Here is a 24,004-nt window from a genome sequence, read left to right as displayed (position 1 = left end):
TGGGTCCACCTATAACTAAAGTTTTCTGTATAAGCAGTGCAATACTATACATGTATTTTCTCTTTTGTATGATTTCTTTTTTAAAATATTTTATTTATTTATTTGACATAGAGACAGTGCAAGAAAGCAAAAGCAGGGGGAGAATCAGAGGAAGAGGGAGAAGCAAGCTCTCTGCTCACCAGGGAGGCTGATGTGGGACTCCATCCCAGGGTCCCAGGATCATGACCTGAGTCAAAGGCAGATGCCCAACCAACTGAGCAACCCAGGCACCCCTCTTTTGTATGATTTATTAATAATGTCTTCTTTTCTCTAGCTCACTTTATTGTGAGAATACAATATGTAACATATATAACATACAAAATGTGTGTTAACCATCTGTTTATGTTACCAATAAGGCCTCTGGTCAACAGTAGACTATTAATACTTAAGTTTTTGCAGAATCAAAAGTTATACATGGATTTTTCAACTACATGGGGAGGTTGTTGCCCCTAACACTCATGTTGAAAGCTGATATAGCTACATTCATATCAGACAAAAGAGGCTTTAAAGCAAAGATTGTAATAAAAGACAAAGAGGGACACTACATGTAATATTAGACAAAGGGGTCATTCTGGCAAGAAGATATAGCATTTATAAATATATATGCATTAAACATAGGAGTATCAGAAAATATAAGGCAAACAGTAACAGACCTAAAGGGAGAAATTGACAGCAGTACAACAATAGTAGGGAATAAATAAATCAGTAGATAGATTACACCGACAGAAAATGAATAAGGAAATCTAAGCCTTAAAAGACACAGTACACCAAATGGACTTAATATTCCATCTAAAATCAACAGAATACATGTTCTTCTCAAATGCACATGAAACATTCTTTAGGATAGGTCACATGTGAGTTCAAGAAGACTGAAATTATACTAAGCTACTTTTCTAAACATAGCAATAGGAAACTAGAAATAATTACAAGAAAACTGGATAAACTGCATTGAGATTAAATAACAGTTTACTGAACATCTACTAGGAGAAATCAAAAGTACCTAGAGACAAATGAAAACAGAAATACAACATACCAAAATTTGTGGGATGCAGCAAAAGTAGGTCTAAGAGGGAAATTCATAGCAATACAGGTCTACCTCCAGAAAAAAGAGAAATCTCAAACAATTTAATTTTGCACCTTTGGGACTAGAAAAGCAAGAATGAACAACATCCAAAGTTAGTAGAAGGAAGGAAATAATAAAGATCAGAATGAAAATAAATGAAATAGAGACTAAAAAGACAATAGAAAAGATCAGTGAAATTAAGAGTTGGTTCTTTGAAAAGGTAAACAAAATTGACAAACCATTAGATAGATTCACCAAGAAAAAAAGGAGGGCTCAAATAAAGAAAATCAGAAATGAAAGAGGAGAAGTAACAGTTGATACCACCAAAATATAAAGGATGATAAGAAGCTACTATATCCCTTTGGCTATTCGAGGTCTTTTCTGGTTCCATATAAATTTTAGCATTATTTGTTCCATTTCTTTGAAAAAGATGGATGGTACTTTGATAGGAATTGCATTAAATGTGTAGATTGCTTTAGGTAGCATAGACATTTTCACAATATTTATTCTTCCAATCCAGGAGCATGGAACATTTTTCCATTTCTTTGTGTCTTCCTCAATTTCTTTCATGAGTACTTTATAGTTTTCTGAGTATAGATTCTGTGTCTCTTTGGTTAGGTTTATTCCTAGGTATCTTATGGTTTTGGTTGCAATTGTAAATGGGATTGACTCCTTAATATCTCTTTCTTCTGTCTTGCTGTTGGTGTAGAGAAATGCAACTGATTTCTGTGCATTGATTTTATATCCTGACACTTTACTGAATTTCTGTATAAGTTCTAGCAGTTTTGGAGTGGAGTCTTTTGGGTTTTCCACATATAGTATCATATCATCTGCGAAGAGTGATAATTTGACTTCTTCTTTGCCGATTTGGATGCCTTTAATTTCCTTTTGTTGTCTGATTGCTGAGGCTAGGACCTCTAGTACGATGTTGAATAGCAGTGGTGATAATGGACATCCCTGCCGTGTTCCTGACCTTAGCGGAAAAGCTCTCAGTTTTTCTCCATTGAGAATGATATTTGCGGTGGGTTTTTCATAGATGGCTTTGATGATATTGAGGTATGTGCCCTCTATCCCTACACTTTGAAGAGTTTTGATCAGGAAGGGATGTTGTACTTTGTCAAATGCTTTTTCAGCATCTATTGAGAGTATCATATGGTTCTTGTTCTTTCTTTTATTGATGTGTTGTATCACATTGACTGATTTGCGGATGTTGAACCAACCTTGCAGCCCTGGAATAAATCCCACTTGGTCGTGGTGAATAATCTTTTTAATGTACTGTTGAATCCTATTGGCTAAACCTGGTGATTCACAGACCTGAACCCCTGAGGATAAAAATATATGTTTATAAAAAATAAAAAATTTAAAAAAAAAAAGAAAGAAAAAAAAAAAGAAGCTACTATAAATAGTCAAATACAAATAAATTGGACAACCTAGAAGAAATGAGTAAATTCCTAGAAACTGACAACCTCCTAAGACTTTTATTTGTTGGGAGGTTTTGGACTACTGGTTCAATTTAATTACTAGTAATAAGTCTGTTCAGATGTTCTATTTCTTTCTGAAACACAGTGGAAAATTACTCAGTCATAATAATGAAGTCTCACCATTTGCAAGAACATGGATGGACTTCAGGGTATTATGCAGGTGAAGTAAGTGAGACAGAGAAAGACAAATAGTACGTGATTTAATTTATGTTGAATCTAAGAAACAAGACAGAATAAAACCCAGACTCATAAACAAAGAGAACAGATGGGTGGTTGCCAGAGAAGAAGGGTTGGGAGGGGTGATGTACAAAATGGGTGAAAGGGATGAAGAACTACAAAATTCCAGTTATAAAATAAATAAGTCATAGGGTTGTAATGTAAATTACATGGGGAATATAGTCAATAATATTGTGTTAACTTTTTATGATAACAAATGATAACAAGACTTACTGTAGTGATTATTTCACAATGTACACAAATGTTAAATCTCTATTCTATACCTGAAACTAACATAATATAGTATGTCAATTATACCTCAGTTAAAAAAAAATACAGAAAGTAGGAAAATCATATTTATGCCATAACTATGTCTTTGTTTTCTGTATGTAATTACTACCCTTACATTACAACACAGCTACTTAGACAAGGACAGAAAACAGCATGGAAAATATGGAAATGGTTGTTGAGACATTATGATTTTCGTGTATATTTTTCTCTTTATTTTGATATCATTAGTATTATTATTTAATACTACTATATACAATGGAAAGATTATTTTTAAGGACATGGACTTTATAGTCAGAAGCTCAGCTTAAATCTTAGCTCTGTCATGTACTCGCTATGAGACTAGGCAATTTACTTAATGTTTTTGAGTGTTGTTTTCCTAATCTCTAAACTAAGGGTTAAAAGACCAGCATTATGAGAGTGCTGGGAGGAAAAAAGAATAAACATTAAACGCTGGGAGGAAAAAAGAATAAACATTAAACAATACACCTGTTACATAGATGTTGATTTCTTAAGTTTTTCTGGAAAAGATTTATCAATTTAGAAAGATATACACATATGTACACACACATCAAAAAAAGTTGGAATAAAAACAGGTTAGGAAAAGTTAACAAGGGAACATAAGGGCAGTTTAATAAATGTCAATTCCCTCCACTTTCCCAATTCCTATCTCTTCAAAGTGTAGTGGGATTTAAGAATATTCTGTCTCCATTGTTCAGAAAGCAAAGATGAATGATGCTTGTTTTTCAAAAGCGAAAGAAAAGGAAAAAATGAAAAAGAGACATCTTCCTACCCCACTCTACTCCTAAACACAACACAACACAAGACAACACACACACATACTCACGCACACTCACACACCCTCTCAAAAAGACTTCAAGATGTGTCTGTGGAGTTCCAAGAAATAACATTTTGGTCTTTTTTTGTGGTGAACACATTTGCTTTCCCCACGTAACAAAAGGTATCATTTTGCTTTTAATTATGGGTTGTTATTATGCATTGCTTTTATTTGGCAAAGATGTTTGTTTCAGGAAAATTAATTTAGACAGTTCCATTTTCAAATAGCAATACCTTCTGTCCCAGGCTTACAAAGAACAATTAGATCTGGATTCTTTCCCCACAATCAAGCTGGCAATTTGTTATGGAAAGTCGTGGTCAATCAGCATGGAGTGGAGCTTCCACAAGAGCCAGTCAAATGCAGAAAATAGACTTTTATGGCCTGGCATTTTTACTTCCTGCAGTATATATAACTCTGACATCGTGCAGAGGTATTACTCTGGCTGGGCAGGAATACAGATTAATGTTGCCTCACTTTCAGTGCCAGAGTTTTATTCTGAATGTCATGATATTTTTCACAGGAACTCCACAGTTTCATGCAATTCAGCAAACATGACTGAAGGCTCGCTCTGTGCCAAGTACAGTGGTAGGAGCTGGAGATGCGATCTGAATCACACAGCATCCTTGTCCACAAGAGCTCACAGCCGGATGACTCACAGATAATTGCAACCCACAGTGATAACGTCTGTGGCCAAGGGTAGTGCAAGGTGCTGAGGGGCCTTGAAGAGGCACCTAACCCAGCCTGGGAGAGGAGGAGGTGGAGGTAATGAAATAAGAGAAAAGCCATAAATAGAGAAAGAGGGGAAGGAAAGCTTTCCAAGCAAGGATTCTTGGAATTAAAAATAAAAGTCTTACCAGACTGTGTTCCATTTATCCCATTTATCCAGAGGTTATGTGTCAAGCACTAGGCTAACTGAGTTACTAAGTATGTGGGATGCTGAAACCATTTCAAAATATTATGCTGACTTGCCTGTGGTCATTTAGCCAGTATCTGGTAAAGACAGATTCAGAGAAGGCAAATCGTTGGTTCATACAGCAAGCAAATGGCAAAGCTAGATCCAGAACACCTAACTTCTGGCTTCCAGGTGTTTCTGATCCATTAGCTGATTCAGTCCTTACCACAGTTCTGTGTGGAGCGACTGTGAACTCCTTCGCAATCTTGCTAAATCTGAAGGAGAATGGGAACAAAAGGAACTTGTGGAACACTTCCTTCAGTGTGATAAGATCTTTTTAGAAGTCAGATCCTCTAAACTCTTCTATGTAAGTGGGGGAGAGTGACCTTGATACTCTCAAAAACCTGAAACTTTAGTATTTTATGGAGTCCTCTGTTTTATCTTAAAAAAAAAAATATGATGTGGGTTTTATATTATATCCCATAATATGGTAATGTTTATTGTAATATAAAAATTCTGAATGAAATTATATTTTGGTTAAAGACTCTTCTTATCTCCCTTTTAGGGACATGGAAATGAGAGACGGGTTATGTAATCTGCTCAGGGGCTATACCACTCATGAGTGGCGTATGAGTGTATGAGCTAGGATTTGTATCCGTTATCTGTCTTTTGCTGTTTTTTTTTTTAAAGATTTTATTTATTTTACAGACATCACAAGTAGGCAGAGGGACAGGCGGGAGGGGGGGAAGCAGGCTCCCTGCTGAGCAGAGAGCCCGATGTGGGGCTCAATCCCAGGACCCTGAGATCCTGACCTGAGCCGAAGGCAGAGGCTTAACTACTGACCCACCCAGGTGCCCCCTGTCTTTTGCTGTTATCCATGACACAGACCTGTGGCTTCTTATTCTGGCCCCAGGACTCTCACGACTACCACATTTCACCACTGTCTGTGCTCCATAGGCCTTCTTCAAAAAGCATCACAGGAGTCCAAATACAGCTCTGCTGGTTTGGCACTGCATGACCCACTAAGCCCCAAAACACCCTTTCTAAGGACCCTAAGGAAAGATTTCCCTCACACCTCGGGTCAGGAAGGGTAGATTCTGTAATTCAACCATTTTATTTTGGTGTTTTTATTTGTTTGTTTTTGCTTTCCCCGTAGGACACTGGGTATTTTGTAACTGTGTTTTCCATTACACTAATGTTGTTTAAAAGCCGAGAGCCAAATTCATACCCCACCCTAGCAAGTGAACAGAGTATCTCAGGATATGAGTTGTGAGTTATGACCTCATACCTAGCACCAGCTAATTACTCCTGTCCTTGTCTTGTCTTTTTCTCAATGTCTTAAGTTACATGGTTTTTATTTTGTGGCTTTCTTTCATTGTAAGCTCCTTCAAATGCTTTTTTGGAATGAGTGTGATATATTAAGTGACCAAAAATGAAAATAAACAAATAGTCGATGTTTCCAGGAGATACCCGATAGTCTCAAGAACTAAATGTCAAGCATAAACAGACTCATTAGCTCCCAGAGACAGAGGGGAGCCAGGGCCTCGTGGCCAGTCCGAATCCTGTTCTATTTTTTTCTTTAAAGTTAGCCCCACCTTCCCAATGAAAAGTAAAATAACTTTTATACTTTACGGGCCATTTCACTTACCACCTCTTGAAGGAGGTCCTCTTGATAACTCTTCAGTTAAAAACAGTTAAGCAAGTAAACAACGTGACTTTGAAACTCAGAATAAAGTCCTCAAAAATTCCTCCCCTATCCCTCACTCCCTCGCTTTCCTTAATTTTTTTTTTCTAGGCATCTGTGCTTTTCTAGGCACTGGACTATAGACATAGATCCCTTCATTTCACTCCATTGATGGAGGCATGCAGGCAAACAGTACAGAACAATGTGGCAGGTGACCTTAAAAGCTGCTCCCTTTCCCTCCAGTACTCAGTCTACTTTGCTTTGACATAAAGTAGTTGGGCTGGTGATTTCCAAGCCTCCTTGCTCTGATATCCCAGAGGCTGGGTTACGGGATAGCCTCACTCGTACTGCATCTCAGTGACCTTAAGGATGAAGAGTAATCACAAATTTAAAGTATAAATTGAGGGTCTTAAAGGCATATCTTTTAAACTCTGAAGTCTGATTCTGTAAAAGAAAGTTGTGGTTTGCTCAAAACCTATGAAGAAAGAGAATTTCTAACCACATAACTTGCTCTGGTAATAATCTAAAATGGTAAAGCTGCAACAGACTCCTCCAGGCCCTGTGAGAAGGCAGATATAGGGATAATAGAGGGATATGAAAAATGTGGTGCTCCTGACCTTGGAGGAGAAGACGGGGACAAGAGATGAAGAGAGGAGAAGTGGAGGTGGGGAGAAAAAACAGGCTAGTGTGTAAACAATTATAATGTGAGACACTATTAAATCAATACCTGAGTGCTCTGAGGTCCATGGGTGCCCTGGGCAGTAGGTGAGGGCGGGGGGGGGGGGGGGGGGCAAGCTGACAGCTATGTATACAACCTCTCCAGCCTTGAGCTGCACCATCACTGCAGGTGCCCACGCGGCATCATATCGCCAGGAGCAGGGAATAGGGAAGAAACAATCTGTCCTGGCAGGGAATCTTCCGAGTCATGACTGGAACAGCCTTCCTCTTGCTGTTCCTTAATGTGCGGCTCTTTCCTCCAGAACTGGGATGGTGAAGTCCTTTGCGCCAAGCCCCCCTCTAACTGTTTGGTGTTTCAGGATGAGACATGTGTCCTTTCTCTCTAGCGGGAGTTAGGGTTTCAGCTGTTTATCCCGCCCTCTTTACAAACCTGATCCACCCTTCCGTATGCAATCTTTGAACACGTATTTAAGACACCATCCATTCTACCAGGAAGGCTGAACCCCATCCTTTCTGTCATGGAGTCTAGACTGTAATCAGAATGGCTAATCAAATACAATCATGGGTAAATAGGGACTCCTGGCTGGCTCAGTCAGTGGAGCGTGTGACTCTGGATCTCAGGGTTGAAGGTTCAAGCCCCACATTGGGTGTAGAGATTACCTTAAAAATAAAAATAAAAAAATATTTGAAAAACACACATGTATATGTAGAATTTTGAACTGTGAACACAACAGAGACAGTACAGAAGGTCAGTCACACGTTAGTCGTCCCTTCTATCACTAGCCCTGTGTGCAGAGGCTGTTCCAGTTGTACAGCATCGCCCACCACGCTCCTGCTGCTTCTTGGCCTACAAACTGGAAAATCAGCCAGGACGTTGTCCTCGTTTCTCACAACTAATGGCTCTCAGGAATAAGCGAGTATAGGCTTCAGAGGTCAACAGTTACCAGTTTGAATCTAGACTCTTCCACTTAGTAGCTGGGAGCTTGGGCAGATAATCTAACCCCTTGGCCCTCAGTTTCTTCATTTGTAAAAAGGGGTAACAGTGGCTGGCTCAGAAGGTGGTGAGCACTGGCATATAGTAGATGCTCAACAAATGGCTGCCACTCTGGCCGCCACTGCTATCACTCCTGCTCCCAAAATGGCTTTGCAGTTTCCTGGGCTCCCCCATTTCTGCTTGCCCTGCCTTGTGCTGTCTGCCAGAGGCTGAACTAAAAGGCTCCTTTAAGCTGCCCTGGGGATGAAAGCCACTTGCATGCCTGACTTTTCCAATAACAGGAAGCTCCGAGAGCAGAAACCACTCAGTGAAATATATTGAAGCAATCTCCCGTGTGCAGCTCCAGCTTTTGTCTGCCACCCCACTCTACTTCTCGCTGAATTTAACTCTTAGTTGGGGGATTCGGTTTCTGCCTTGGGTGAGGCTTAATCTCGCTCCCTGAGTTAAAAGGCTAATGCACTTTTTATTATCCTGATGGGACAGGTACCGGAAGGGAGGCCACGGCTCAAGTTCCCCTAGAAGGTGAATGGGCATGAGGGATGCCCAGGGGTGTTATCCGGGCATTAGCCGGCGGGCCAGGTGAGACTTGAGGATATGTCGAACCCTCATTATAGTACCTTTCTTCCTGTTTTTCTTTGGAGCACTTACTATAATTGAGATCAACTCATCTTGTATGATTATTTGCTTAATATGTCTGTCTTTTCCATTTTACTATTAGCTATCTCTGAAAACAGAGACTGTCTCTCTCATGCCCTGTCCTGAGGAACATTAAGGGCACAGAGTAGATGCTCCGTTGATGTTTATTGAGTTAACTAACAGATAAATAAATGAAGGGTAAGAATGAATGCACGTGCTATCCGGGAAAGCCGTGTCGCACAGCCGTTGTGTAGCATGAGAAGGGGAAAGAGGGCATGTCAAGGACAGGAAGTGGTGCTGGGGGGCAGGGAAGACGGTGGTGAGCAGTATGGTCAGGCAAACAGAAGGCAGGCATCCCGCTTCCGTGGGGTGTGGACATGAGCTCAGGGCCTTGAGACGGTAGTTTCCAAATTTCCATAATCCCGGCTCCTTCTCCTCAGAGGGGACTGGCTCTCCCCACCCCTTCCCCTGCCAGGCGAGCGTCGGTCTTCTGTATGTAGCACTGACCCACATAATGAAGCCCACCTTTGCTGTCTGGAGTTTGGTTCTGAACATAATAGGTAACTTTTTGTTTGTTTTACAAATAAAAGTTAATATTAAAATATAAAAACTGCTTTTTCAAATAGCCCATAAAACCCATGGAGATTTTTCACATGCTCCTTGAATGCCAAGCTAACAAATCTACTCTTTATCAGAAATACAATGTGAATCATTCGATTATTCTAAGAAAGGAGAAATTTAATTTTAGAATGATCAATTCTGCAGCCAGTGAGGATGCTAGACTGGAATAAAAGAGATCAGAAGCAGCAAGTTTAGAGAGAGGCCAACAGCATGTGAAATACTTTTCTAGGGAGCTGGCTATGCCCAGTAGTGCAGGGAGGGGGTAGGAGAGCCCTAGATGCTTTGAAAATGACTACGGCTGGGGACGGGAGCAACCGAACAGGGAAGTGAGTTTGCAGGAACAGAAGGGCCTGAGCCCTGAATCCAAATGTGTGCCCATGCCCCTGTAACCCCTGTTCCTGGAGGGTGTTGATCTTCAGGTCTTCCCCAGGATGGCCGGCTTTTGGAGTGACAGGAGAATGCACAGGGATACTGGTGCACTTGTTTAAATCATCTCCAGTCTATGCCATGAAAGACTGACTTTTCCCCAAATAGCTACTCTGCATGAAACACAGAAAGCAAAACAGAACACATAATCAGCGACTATTCTCTTCTACCACGCAGAACCCCACACATCAAACCAGCCCCTGAGCTCCCAGAACACCACGTCCCTTTCTCATTCTGAGAAGTAATTGCAATGCAGTTCGTGACCAAAATGAAAAGTCCATTTTTAACCATAGCCTCATAATTACCCATCCAGATGAAGAAAGCCAAAGTCTCTGTGGTCCAATCCCTAGGTCCCCAAGGCAGAAACAGGATTCTGAGAAAAATTATGGGACCAGTGTGTGTGTGTCTACCAGGAGAGAGGGGAACAAAACTAAAGACCTCTTCTGATGCCCAGCTGAGCAGGACCCTGTTTAGTTGTCTTTCTGGTAACAGGTGAGCAGCAGGTCTTTACAGAGCATCATCTTTTGGTCAGACACTGGGCTAGTGCTTGAGGGAAGAGATGTAATGATGCCATAGCCCCTGCCCTCAGGGGAACAGGGAGCTCACAAAAGAGAGGACAAAGGAGTAAATAGGCCAGGGAAATGCAGTGTCTGATGGGGAAGGTCAGGGGCACAAGGACAAGATCCAGTCAGCCTTGGCAGGTCTAGACAGATTTTACTCAAGAGGTGGCATGCTAGTTGAGAGCTGGATAACAAGGAGGAATTAGCCAGACAAAGCAGGTTGGGTACAGGATTATTGTTCCAAGAAGAGGGGGTTGTGCAAAGGCCTAGGAGGGAGAGCACAACAAATCTGGGGAACTAGAAGTGGTCTATCATGCTATCTCTGTCTCAGAACCTGAGAGAACAGGAGCTAGAAGGCAGGAACTGGATCGTGGAAGTTGTCCAATAACAGTTCAAAGGTTACACTACTTCATGTAGGAACCCTAATGAATTTTAAGATGCGCATTCTGGAAAGTTCACTCTAAGTGCAGCTGAAGTATGGACGAGGGGAAGGCCCAAGATTTGAAGGAGGGAAGCCAGTTAAGAGGCTGTTATGGAGCATAACAAATAGCATGGAGGACATGGGGAGTTAGAGAGGAGAAGGGAGTTGGGGGAAATTGGAAGGGGAGGTGAACCATGAGAGACTATGGACTCTAAAAAACAATCTGAGGGGTTTGAAGAGGCGGGGGGTGGGAGGTCGGGGTACCAGGTGGTGGGTATTAGAGAGGGCACAGATTGCATGGAGCACTGGGTGTGGTGAAAAAATAATGAGTACTGTTATGCTGAAAATAAATAAAAAATAAATTTAAAAAAAAAGAGAGAGACTGTTGTAAAAGAGTAGGTGCTGTATGGTGAGAAGCCCCAAGACTCAGCGTGAGGGGGCGCAGAGCCAGAGCGGCACTCCGAAATCCTGGCTTTCAGCCACTGTGCTCCCCACTCTGCCTGGTGTCTCCCTGCCCCCACGCCCATGTCCAGAGGGATTCTTTCTCTTTTTCTCAGTTTCTCCTCCCTGTTATGCTCCTGGAAGTTTATCTACACTCTTTTTATGCATGAGGTACCTAATTGCTGACTAGCTTAAGTAGCACACCTAGGATAACACTGCTCAGCGATGATAGAATCAGGATTCACACTTTGTCTCATTTTGAGTTGGACTCTTGCTACAAAATGCTTTCTGTAACTGCAGTGAGAGGGGCTCCAGATATGAAAAAAGAATACCTTCCTGGTTGGTTATTGCTGGGAAAAAGTGTCCCCGGTCCCCGGTATTCAGAGGACTTTGTCTACACCACAAGGCTGCAGTTGCTGGGCTTTTCAAACTGCCTCTTTGTAACAAAATAACCAAGTGATATTCTACTGATTATCTTGCTGATTGAGACCACCTTCCCTCAAAAAGGGACTAGAAAACAAAACCACAGTTTTAAGAGCAAACATATCTGTTATGACAAGAAATATACGTGATTTACACTCTCATACTTCAGAACAAAGACTCAGCCTGGGACAAAAAATATAATGTTGCATGAAATTAAAAATTACTTCATTTATTAGATATAAATAAGATCTCATTAAACTAAACACAAACAAGAAAGATTACAAGAAAGTACATCAAAATGCTAACTGGGTTTCTCTTTCAGTGGTGGGATTTCATTAATTTTTACTTTCTCAGTTTTCTGGAAATTTGGAAAATTATAAAAAATAAGCATGTGTTGTTTTCATAATTACAAAATTTTTAAAGATGGATTCTTGAACTTGAGACAACAGTCGTTTTCATTGAGAATAATTTAACCCATGAAATATCCAAAATTCCTAGGTAAGCTTTCTAATGGACCCACCTTTCAGTATTTCCCCACCTTGGGGCAGTTATCTGGAACCAGAGGTGCAGTGACATTGCCTTAACAAGACAGCTTCCACTGGATGTATGGGGGAATAAGGATAACTCGTGGAGCGAGTGTGCAGGCCAACAGCTCCTTGAGCGTGCACTCCAGATACTCTGCCATCCCTGGCGGGCACTAAATTCAGAAATTGTTCCCATTGACCTTGGAACCCCCAACACCCATGGTCTTTATCCAGTCATGACTCAGCATTTACACATGGTGATTAAGCACAGAAATGGGTTTCTTCTGAAAGTCTGTAAGGAAACACTTTTACCAAGGAAAGCTGAATTCAGGGCTCATACACAGCTAAGAATCTATAGATCAACTCCTAAGAGACCTGGGTCTGGCTTAGTCACACTCCTCCAGGAGTCCCTAGAATACCATACAGGCGCAATAGGACACATTTCTGTCTGTGGAGGCCTGGAATTTCTTCACCTGAGAAGGAACATTCTCCCCTCACACCCCTCAAATCATACACACACACACACACACACACACACACAGAGGCACACACTACTGCTACCACACATGTGATAGTCTTGCCTTCCTGAGACAGTAGCTTATGGTCAACTAGTGGTTCAGCTGGTCAGCTCTTAACCAGCAGGTCCTGTCAACCTACCAAAACTGCTGTCCAGCTAGCCAACCTCATCTCCTCCAGCTAACATTGCATGTTCTACCATCCAAGCGGTTAGATCCTATATCTTCTCCAGATGAAAGACCCTTAATCGTTCTCAGTTGGTAACCAATTATAATTTGGTAACTCTTTATATCCAGCATGGCCCCCTCCATGTATAACAGATTATACATTATGTACACACATCATGCACCTTAATTTTAAAAATGCCATACAGTTTTCATTGACAATCCCAAGTGATGATACTAGGCAGACTCTTTCATAATGAAAATTTTATCTTTCATTCTATTTTTTTTTATTTTTGAAGAACTTTGAGAGAATTATTTGGACATTCTAGTTTCTTAGGTAAAACTCATTGCATGGTGATTCTTGAAGGTATCCTTCAAGAATTTTTCTTTTTCTTTTTTCATTCTTATTTGCACATACAACAGGCAGATTTTGCAGTCCTATCTTAAGAGCCACAGGTTAAACAATAGCCTACACTTATCTGCTTAGACCACTAGGTGGTGCACACATATGTGTGTGAACCATAGGTTAAATGGGCTTGTCACTAGGTTAGATTTAATTCATCACCACAGGAGCGGTACAAACAGTAGGAGCTGCTGGAGTCCAGTAGAGACAGTGATTCTATGTGTGGGCTAAGAGAAGGAAGGGCTCCCACAGGAGGTGGATAGCCAGTGCTGGCTGTGGAGATGATAGGAACAAAATCGTAACGGTGAGAAAGCCTAAAGACATGGCAGAGGGAAAGTCCTATAGAGGAAGTGGAATGGTTGCTTTCAATGCTGATGAATTCCTATTTAAGAGTAGCAGAGGGAATGACAGAATAGTTGAATCATTTGAACCAGATGACATCAAACATTCTTTCCAGACCTTTGTGCTGGAACTGGAGATAGAGAGATGAAATGACAGCCTTATCCTCAAGTAAGGACCTCATGAGGGAAACAGAAGAAACAGACAGTTGAAACAACGTGATACAAAAGGTTGGCTTTACAAGATGCATTCGAAGAACAAGTGTGGACTGTTCTGTTCAAAGGACAGATGGAGGTTAGGTTTGAAAGTTGACATGCAGAGAAAATGTCATGGATGTCTGGAGCAGTGAGGGGAGACCTCCAAGAAGACAGAAGGTCATGAAAAATTAGGCAGAGAGAATAGCATAAGCAAAGTCATTGGGGGTGGGATGGTAAAAGGATAATGTGGATTCTAGGAATGCTTCATTGAATTTAGCAAATGCTTACAGAGGGCTACTATATGCCATGGACTGAATAATACATCTTCCAGGCGCTTATGATACTCTCCAACTAGTGAGGAAGACACACATGCACTGAAAATTGCAATGTCAAAGGAGAGCTGAAAATTTGGCCCCTTCTACATTCTGACTGTCCTTTGAGCCCCCAGTGTTCTGCCTACAGGGATTCACGGGAACACTTCACACCAGAAGAGGGAGCCTATAAGCACAATACCTGGTTGCATTTGACTCCCTTTCTCTGAAGATATTTCTCTCGCCCGCGTTTTACAGGTGCGAAGTTTGAGGCCAGAGATATGCAGTAAGTTATCCAAACTCCACAGAGAAGCCAAGAAAAAAGCCCACATCTGTCTGCCTCCTGTCAAGTTTTCTTCTCTTTTTTCTCCACTGGAGCCTGGACACAGAGTCACCATTTAGAGATAGGTCTTAATTAGGAAATAGACTCTTCTCAGATAAATAAACTTCTTTCACCAACCACAGTCATCACAAAGTCAAGCTTATGGGAAAACAGAGGGACATATTGTATTCTTTCCTCATGCATGAGAGAAGTGCTGAGCCACACAGGTTGGCCTTGGCAAAGGCAGCTTGAGCCAATTGTGCTACTGGCCTGGTTCTGTGTTTGAGAGGGAAGACGGTCTGGCTCCAGCAGTCCTTCTAGCCCATGTGTGTGGGTGTGTGTTTCTTTTCAGAGCAAGGATGTGTGTTTACAGTGTAGGTCAGTGACATCTTGGAGTTGCATTGTTTGCTTGAAAATGTCAACTGGAATGAGTTAGAAGCTGGCAGGAAAACAGTGATGTTGATTGAGAAGTCCATGAGGTAATAGAGATCTGCTTTTAGTTTCATGAGAAGTCAGTGAAGTAAGAGGTCGAGATATCTTAAAGAGTTTTTGATAGGGACAGATCAAAGTTAAATAGAGGAGGAAGGAGACAATGAGGGTAAGAAGATTTGAGACCAGGTCTTATGAAGAAAGGGCATAGGAACTGGGCATCTTTAGCCTGGAGAGAAGACACAGATCTGCAGATGTCCCAACCCTTGTGATGGGCTGAGGCAGCTAGAAACAGTGACGATGTCATAAGGAAGCCACATTTAATCCTGCATAAAGGACAGCTAACAAACTATCAAGAAGTAGTGAGTTCTCCATCAAGAAAAGGGGAGAAACAAGCAGTTCATACAACTGGTGGGGCCATTGTAGAGGGGATCCTGTTCTCATAGCAGATCAAACTCAATGACTTTTGAGTTCCAAGTATTCACGATTCTTTTTTTTCTTTAAGATTTATTTATTCAAAAGAGAGGAAGAGTGTGCACAAGTGCAGGGAGGCGCGGAGGGAGAAAGAGAGAATCTTAAACAGACTCCTGCTGAGCATGAAGCCCAATGAGTGGCTCCATCCCAGGACCCTGAGATCATGACCTGAGCTGAAATCAAGAGTCAGCCCCTGAAGTGCCTGAGTCACCCAGGCACCCCCAAGTATCCACAATTCTACGGAAAAGGAAAAAATAGCTCATATAGACCAAAGGCCACATGGACTATAGTAATAACAACAGCATCAATACTGTGTCTTTTTATTGAGCACCTATAAAGCTTCAGGCATCATCATAATTATTTAGGTGTATTGTATTTTGGGCTTTTAAGCCAGCATCAGAACTGACTGGATTCTAATACTGGCCCTGCCATTTAATGAAGATGTTCTCTTGAGCAGATAATTTTCCTCTCTGAACCTCATGCAATACCGACCCTGCAGGACTGCCAAAACTATGAAAAGAAATAACACATCAAAGCACCTGGTACTGTGCCTGGTCTATATTTCTTGCTCAAAAAATGTCACTGCCGGGGCGCCTGGGTGGCTCAGTGGGTTAAGCCACTGCCTTCGGCTCAGGTCATGATCTCAGGGTCCTGGAATCGAGTCCCGCATCGGGCTCTCTGCTCAGCAGGGAGCCTGCTTCCTCCTCTCTCTCTCTCTCTCTCTCTCTCTGCCTGCCTCTCTGCCTACTTGTGATCTCTCTCTGTCAAATAAACAAATTTAAAAAAATGTTACTGCCTTCCCATTTCTGCTTAGGCAAAATTTCAGGAAGCTGTTCTCCATTCTTAGAGAGAGGCAAGATAGTGCAGGAAATACTGATAAGGTGAAATATGGCAAAGGATCCATTGGAAGAAATATCAGATAATCAGAAGCTCCTACAATATGTAGCCTAGAGCAGTGGTTCTCAAAGTGGAGTTTGTTGAACCTCTTTTTGAGAAAAAAAAAAAAAAAAAAAAAAAAAAAAAACAGATTTCCAGAGCCATTTATAGAAATCCAAGTGTAGAAAAGAGAGAGAACTCATCTGGGGCTTAAGAAATCCTAACTTAAGTTTGTAGGAGAGTTGCTCACTGCCCTACCCCCAGGCTCTATATACTCTTATCCACCCTCAGGTTCCCATGACATCCAAGTCAGGACAGAGGCTCCCTAAAGGTAGGCTCTGATGTGGGGCAAGCCTGCTGAGATACTAATCTCCTCAGTCCTTGGGTCAGCCAAGGGCAGTTGCCTCCAAATCCAAGCAGCCTAATCCATATGGCCCAATGTACCAGACAGATATTTGCTGTGATTGTTATATGGTACAAAGAGATGAGGATTCAATTAGACAAAAATAATGGTTTGATCATCAGTAATTAAAGTTGTCATAATGTTGCTGAGCAAATTTAAAAAATAAACCAGCCCAGGAATATCTTGGTTAGAAGGGAATATATGGAGAGTGACGGTGACATAAGGACCCAAAGCGAAGGATTGCCAGGATACAAGACACTGAACCAGTATGGCCAGTGTGAACAAAGATTATCTGGTACAGAAGAATGAGCCAATGGCCTTTCCCTAAGTATAGTATAGGTTTGCCTGGAAGACCTCTAAAGCCTCTCACTTCTGACCATCCAAGGATAAACAGAAAGGCCATCCATTTTCTTCGTCTCTAGGGTTCAATGCCTCTGTGCAGAGTTTTGAGTGAGCACCCCATTCTCCACCATATACAATGCTCTATGTGTCTGCATGTCTATCCTGAGCTGCTAAGCACAGTTTGGCTCTGGCTCAATTCCGTGATCTCACAGTATGTTTTCTTTTGCAGCAACAGCGGCAGCTTGACCTCCTGACAATAACCAGCCCCGGTGAGTAGGTGCAGCCATTCTGCTTTGGCTTTTCCCTTATTTCCTAGAGCGATGCCTGGTGGCTTAAACAAACGCAATTCCTGCCCTCCTCCTTTGACTCCCTGGATGAACAGCAGAATTCTCGGTGCCATGAGTAATGCTTCTCCCTCCATCCTCTGCCCCTTGGGCAGTTGTTTGGTTTTGGTTTGTTTTTTTTGTTTTGTTTTTGTTTTGTTTTTTCCCCTCCTCCCTCCCAGCTTTGTGCTGCCTCCGCTTGACTCTGCAGATGCAGAGTCTCTGATGTTGTTCCATATTCCGGGACCAGGTTCTCCCCAGATCATTCAATAGACTCGAGTGTCAAGGAATTGTCCTGGTCTTATGAGAAAGAAGTTTTGAAATCATGGGAACAGGGAAACTGCCTGGCAGGGGGCATGGAATGGAGGAAGGATGGCTCATAAGGAGGGACTTGTCTGAGAAAGTGATCAGGTTTGGTCTTCCGTGCTCAGGATTAGAATAACTCTTGTCTCTCCCTTTAGGGGAAAGTCAAGTTCCCCAACAAAGCTGTGGCCATGAGATTAAAAGGTCCTTTCTTCCCCCTAAGCAGGGCATCTGCCTAAAGAGTGGTTGAGTAGTTTAATCCTGCCTAAGAGGTATTTTATTTTGGTTTGGGAACTTGAGGCAAAACTGACCAAGGTTATTCTCTTTTGGGATCCAAGAGGATGATGATGCCAGCAGGGTTAGTGAGCATTCAAGAATAGGTGTGGTGGATCCTATTCATCTGTTCAAAATATTTAACAGCCCTGGTGACCCCCTGCTGAGCGAAGCATTAACACTTTGGCTACTGGACTCTGGGGAGATGGGATCCTGGGGGAGGGGCAAGTGTGACAGAGTGGTCGCATGGCAGGGTTGGGGGCTCTAGGAGTGGCTAATTACTGATAAATATGGAGGCCATTTCGATATGCTGGCAACCAGTATGGCTGTACCCTGTTATCTCTGTCTTTTACCAAGCTTGCCATGCTGTATCTGGGTGCCAGGTGGCTCACTTACAAAGAGATTGAAGAATTGCCCTGTTCAGGCACTATGTTAGCACAAACACTAGTTTATCTGGTCTCAGTCACTGAGGTGTAAGATAGTGACTACAAATGTGAGTTGGATCTACCCAGTTCAGGTGACCCTACTATCCTTCTACCTTGTGGAGATTTTTGAACTTGGGACTTTAGAAGAACAGAGATGAAATAGTTTGAAAAATGTTTCATCTGTTCTATAGATGAGCTATGTTTAATATATATATATGATAAACATATGTAGAAATTCCAAATCATGGACTAACATAACTAGAGTGTTCCACACCTGTGACCTACCAGTCCCTCCCCACTAAGGTGTTGGTGAAGGATTATCTTTGTCCCGTCTCGTTTGATTTCTGTTCTTTGTAATTGTGTACTATTCTACTCCACACATGGTAACCCAAATTGCCTGCTTCCACATTTCAGTCTAATGGTCACATGGTCATACCCTGATGTATGAATTGGAGGGGATTCTCGATATGTCTTCAGACCCCGTTTACTGCAGTTCTTTTGTACTAGCTCTTTTTGTTCCTAATTGCTGCTGCATAAATTCAAGCAGAAAAATTGTGATTCTAAGTGTACTCCTTTTGAAGAGCTGTGGAACTGCAAAATGCTAAGCACTGCCAGAATTTGGAATGGTTCATAATTTTGCCTACTTTTGGATGGAAAAAAAAAAATACCTCCTGGGTCAAAGCTTCCCAAAAGGTGTGTTGTGAGTGGTGCACTGTTGTACTTCAAGTAGGCTACCTTTGTGTGGTATCATGAGATACACACTTGTGAGATATTAATCCATTTACCTCTCAGGGATACAGGTAGGACCTGGACAGCTGGAGCTCCCAGAATGGTAGCCTCACTCCAGTTGCCAGACAAATATTCACTTGTGCCATGTATTACCATGGGCCGTGTATTACCATTTGTACCATCTATGCTGGAGAGTCTTCTATTTAAAAAAATTTATAAATCTAATTGAGACTTTTCTACACTCCTACCTGATTGCAACTTTCTCCCTTCACCATATAAGTAACCACTATAATTAATTCAGTATTTTTTCCATATCTATATATACCCCCCCCAAAAAATAGGTGTAACGTATTCTTTTGAAAATTCCTTTAATACTCTGGTTTCTCTTCAGATTGCATAAATCTTTCGCCTTTTCATAAAAATTCCTTTAAATAATGTCACACTGTAAATGACATTCCATGACTTTCCCCCTAATCATTATTATAGTGTAGAGTTTAATTCAGGTAGATTCATGTACCTCTGGTTTATTCATTTTAACTGCTATATAGTATTTCGCATATGATTATATCACTATATCTCCACCTTATTCATCATAATTTAGGCTATTTCCAGTTTTTTTTATAGATTTTATAATTGCCAACGATGCTACTAGGAGGATTTTGTGCCTGTCTGCTTGTGTATAAGGGCATATAGTTAGAGGAATTATTGATTATGTGCGTCTTCAAATTTACTATGTAATGCCAATTATTTTCTAAGTAGTTGAACAAATATATACTTCCAGCAGCAAAGTATAAGAGTTTCTACTTCCTTGAATCCCCAGTACTTGGAATTGTCAGACTTACAAAGTTTTACCTGTCATCATGATAAATGTGAAATGATATCCCATTGCTTTTATAATAATTTCCCTGATTGCTGATGGGGTTGAGTATCTTTTCATACGCTTATTGACCACTTTGGTTTCTTCTTTGGTGAATTGACTTTTCATATCCTTTTTCCATTTTCAATTGGGTTATCATTTCTTTTTATGGACTTACAGTTCTTTATTAGTCTGAATATCAATACTTTGTCACTTATATGCATTGCAAATATCTTCTTCCAGACTGTGGCTTGTGTGGGTGTTTTTTTTTTTTTTTTTTAGTTAGTAATGTACTTCTACATGGAAGATTTTAAAAATTTTATTGGGGTTAAATTAATCAATCTCTTGCTTTATGAGCTTTGCTTTTGTGACTTTTTAAAGAAATCTTTCCCTACCTGGATATCATATTCTAATGTACTTATTTATAAGAATTGTCAAATTATGTGTCATATTTGGGTCTTTATCTCATTTAGTACTGATCTTTGTGTATAATATGACTTAGGGATTTAATTTTTTTGTTTACATATGGATAACCCCTTGTCTCAGCAAACTACAACAACTAGTACCGCCTTTCTCCCACTTATCGGCAATTACGTGTCTGTCATATAACAATTTTTCTATACACAGAATCGGTTTCTGAACTTTCTGTATTATTCCATTGGTCTACCACACTTATTATGCATTAACTCCATACTGTCTTATTTATAATAAATCTTAATTTTTTAAAAAGATTTTTTTATTTGACAAAAAGAGACACAGCAAGAGAGGGAACACATGCAGGGGGAATGGGAGAGGGAGAATCTGTCTTCCCTCCGTGAAGGGAACCCCATGTGGAGCTGGATCCCAGGACCCTGGGATCATGACCTGAGCCAAAGGCAGATGCTTAATGACTGAGCCACACAGGCAACCAATAAATCTTAATTTTAATATTATCTTTATAATTATAGGGAGATATCCTTCTACATTTCCCTTTTGTGGTAATCTTTTGGAAACAGTATCATCTGTTTATTTTTCAAAATAATATCTAAAAATCCATGTATTGTAACAGGTGAATTTATTCTATATATATTTATTAGAATTACTGGTATACTTGAATAAATACCTACCACCATATTTGTACTTTCTATCATTCACTTTCCTTGGTTTTTTTTCCTCTTGTCCTGCCTTTTTTTAGTATTAAATTTTGTATATTAGCTGCCTTCCCCCAACTCATCTACAGATTTGGATGCTTTTGATTTTATTTCTAACCTAAATGGGTTACCCTTTGGATATACATTTCATGATGTATTTTCTTACAAAATCTACAGCCTTTGACACAATTAGCCTTCATAAAAAGTAGAGTAAAAGATGGACTAGTTGAGGCACCTGGCTGGTTCAGTCAGTAGAACATGTGACTCTTGATGTTGGGGTCATGAGTTCAAGACCCACGTTGTGGGTAGAGATTAGTCAAATAAATAAATAAACTCTTAAAAAAAAAGAGATAGACTAGTTGTTGTATGGTGCTGAGAAAATGGGTTATCTATATATAAATATGTTTTAACCACCTATTGAACACTGCCCTGTCACCACCTAATTATTATTACTTAGACTTCTAAGTTAAACTTAAAAGTGAAAAACAATGAATTAGTAGTAGCACTGAGCTAATTACTTTTCCTACACAATTTATGATGTTTTGTGTTCTCCTGCTTATTATATCCCAAGATTTCCTGTGTTACCTTAAAGTGAATCCTTTAATAACTATTTTAGTGAGAGTCCATAGCAATCCTCTTAATCTATGTATGTCCTTATTCTGACTTTCTCTGGATTAATAGTTTGGCTAGGTATAAATTTTAGTTTAAGGAAGACTTTCCTTTGTACTTCGAAGATTTTTAAAATTGTTTTCTGACATACATAGTTGCTGATGAGAAGTCTCCCATTATTTGTTTTTTAAATATTTATTTATTTATTTATTTATTTGACAGACAGAGATCACAAGTAGGCAGAGAGGCAGATAGAGAGAGAGAGAGGAGGAAGCAGGCTCCCCGCTGAGCAGAGAGCCCGGTGCTGGGCTCCATCTCAGGACCCTGGGATCATGACTGGAGGATCCTGGGATCATGACCTGAGGATGCAAGGATCATGACCTGAACAGAAAGCAGAGGCTTTAACCCACTGAGCCACCCAGGTGCACCCTATTATTTCTTTTTTTTTTTTTTTTTTTTTTTTTTTTTTTTTTTTTTTTTATAAACATATATTTTTTATATACATATATTTTTATCCCCAGGTCTGTGAATCACCAGGTTTACACACTTCACAGCACTCACCAAATCACATACCCTCCCCAATGTCCATAATCCCACCCCCTTCTCCCCAACCCCCTCCCCCCGGCAACCCTCAGTTTGTTTTGTGAGATTAAGAGTCACTTATGGTTTGTCTCCCTCCCAATCCCATCTTGTTTCATTTATTCTTCTACCCACTTAAGCCTCCATGTTGCATCACCACTTCCTCATATCAGGGAGATCATATGATAGTTGTCTTTCTCTGCTTGACTTATTTCGCTAAGCATGATACGCTCTAGTTCCATCCATGTTGTTGCAAATGGCAAGATTTCATTTCTTTTGATGGCTGCATAGTATTCCATTGTGTATATATACCACATCTTCTTGATCCATTCATCTGTTGATGGACATCTAGGTTCTTTCCATAGTTTGGCTATTGTGGACATTGCTGCTATAAACATTCGGGTGCATGTGTCCCTTTGGATCACTACATTTGTATCTTTAGGGTAAATACCCAATAGTGCAATTGCTGGGTCATAGGGCAGTTCTATTTTCAACATTTTGAGGAACCTCCATGCTGTTTTCCAGAGTGGCTGTACCAGCTTGCATTCCCACCAACAGTGTAGGAGGGTTCCCCTTTCTCCGCATCCTCGCCAGCATCTGTCATTTCCTGACTTGTTGATTTTAGCCATTCTGACTGGTGTGAGGTGATATCTCATTGTGGTTTTGATTTGTATTTCCCTGATGCCAAGTGATATGGAGCACTTTTTCATGTGTCTGTTGGCCATCTGGATGTCTTCTTTGCAGAAATGTCTGTTCATGTCTTCTGCCCATTTCTTGATTGGATTATTTGTTCTTTGGGTGTTGAGTTTGCTAAGTTCTTTATAGATTCTGGACACTAGTCCTTTATCTGATATGTCGTTTGCAAATATCTTCTCCCATTCTGTCAGTTGTCTTTTGATTTTGTTAACTGTTTCCTTTGCTGTGCAAAAGCTTTTGATCTTGATGAAATCCCAGTAGTTCATTTTTTCCCTTGCTTCCCTTGCCTTTTGCGTTGTTCCTAGGAAGATGTTGCTGCGGCAGAGGTCGAAGAGGTTGCTGCCCGTGTTCTCCTCAAGGATTTTGATGGATTCCTTTCGTACATTGAGGTCCTTCATCCATTTTGAGTCTATTTTTGTGTGTGGTGTAAGGAAATGGTCCAATTTCATTTTTCTGCATGTGGCTGTCCAATTTTCCCAGCACCATTTATTGAAAAGGCTGTCTTTTTTCCATTGGACATTCTTTCCTGCTTTGTCGAAGATTAGTTGACCATAGAGTTGAGGGTCTATTTCTGGGCTCTCTATTCTGTTCCATTGATCTATGTGTCTGTTTTTGTGCCAGTACCATGCTGTCTTGATGATGACAGCTTTGTAATAGAGCTTGAAGTCCGGAATTGTGATGCCACCAACGTTGGCTTTCTTTTTCAATATCCCTTTGGCTATTCGAGGTCTTTTCTGGTTCCATATAAATTTTAGAATTATTTGTTCCATTTCTTTGAAAAAGATGGATGGTACTTTGATAGGAATTGCATTAAATGTGTAGATTGCTTTAGGTAGCATAGACATTTTCACAATATTTATTCTTCCAATCCAGGAGCATGGAACATTTTTCCATTTCTTTGTGTCTTCCTCAATTTCTTTCATGAGTACTTTATAGTTTTCTGAGTATAGATTCTGTGTCTCTTTGGTTAGGTTTATTCCTAGGTATCTTATGGTTTTGGATGCAATTGTAAATGGGATTGACTCCTTAATATCTCTTTCTTCTGTCTTGCTGTTGGTGTAGAGAAATGCAACTGATTTC

General features: G+C 40.6%; 1 protein-coding gene across 2 annotated transcripts in view; it reads left to right on the top strand.

The window, feature by feature from the left end:
- AGBL4 (AGBL carboxypeptidase 4) overlaps nt 1–24,004 on the top strand; it is a 1,588,908-nt gene that overhangs the window by 1,257,184 nt on the left and 307,720 nt on the right. For both annotated transcript variants that reach the window (XM_059137376.1, XM_059137375.1), the window contains exon 6: nt 17,231–17,270. In XM_059137376.1, the coding sequence (XP_058993359.1) occupies nt 17,231–17,270 (40 nt within the window). The remainder of the gene's footprint in view (nt 1–17,230; nt 17,271–24,004) is intronic.

This window comes from Mustela lutreola, chromosome 10, assembly GCF_030435805.1.
Source record: "Mustela lutreola isolate mMusLut2 chromosome 10, mMusLut2.pri, whole genome shotgun sequence".
Lineage (NCBI taxonomy): Eukaryota > Metazoa > Chordata > Mammalia > Carnivora > Mustelidae > Mustela > Mustela lutreola.
This window is presented reverse-complemented; position numbering and strand designations above follow the sequence as displayed.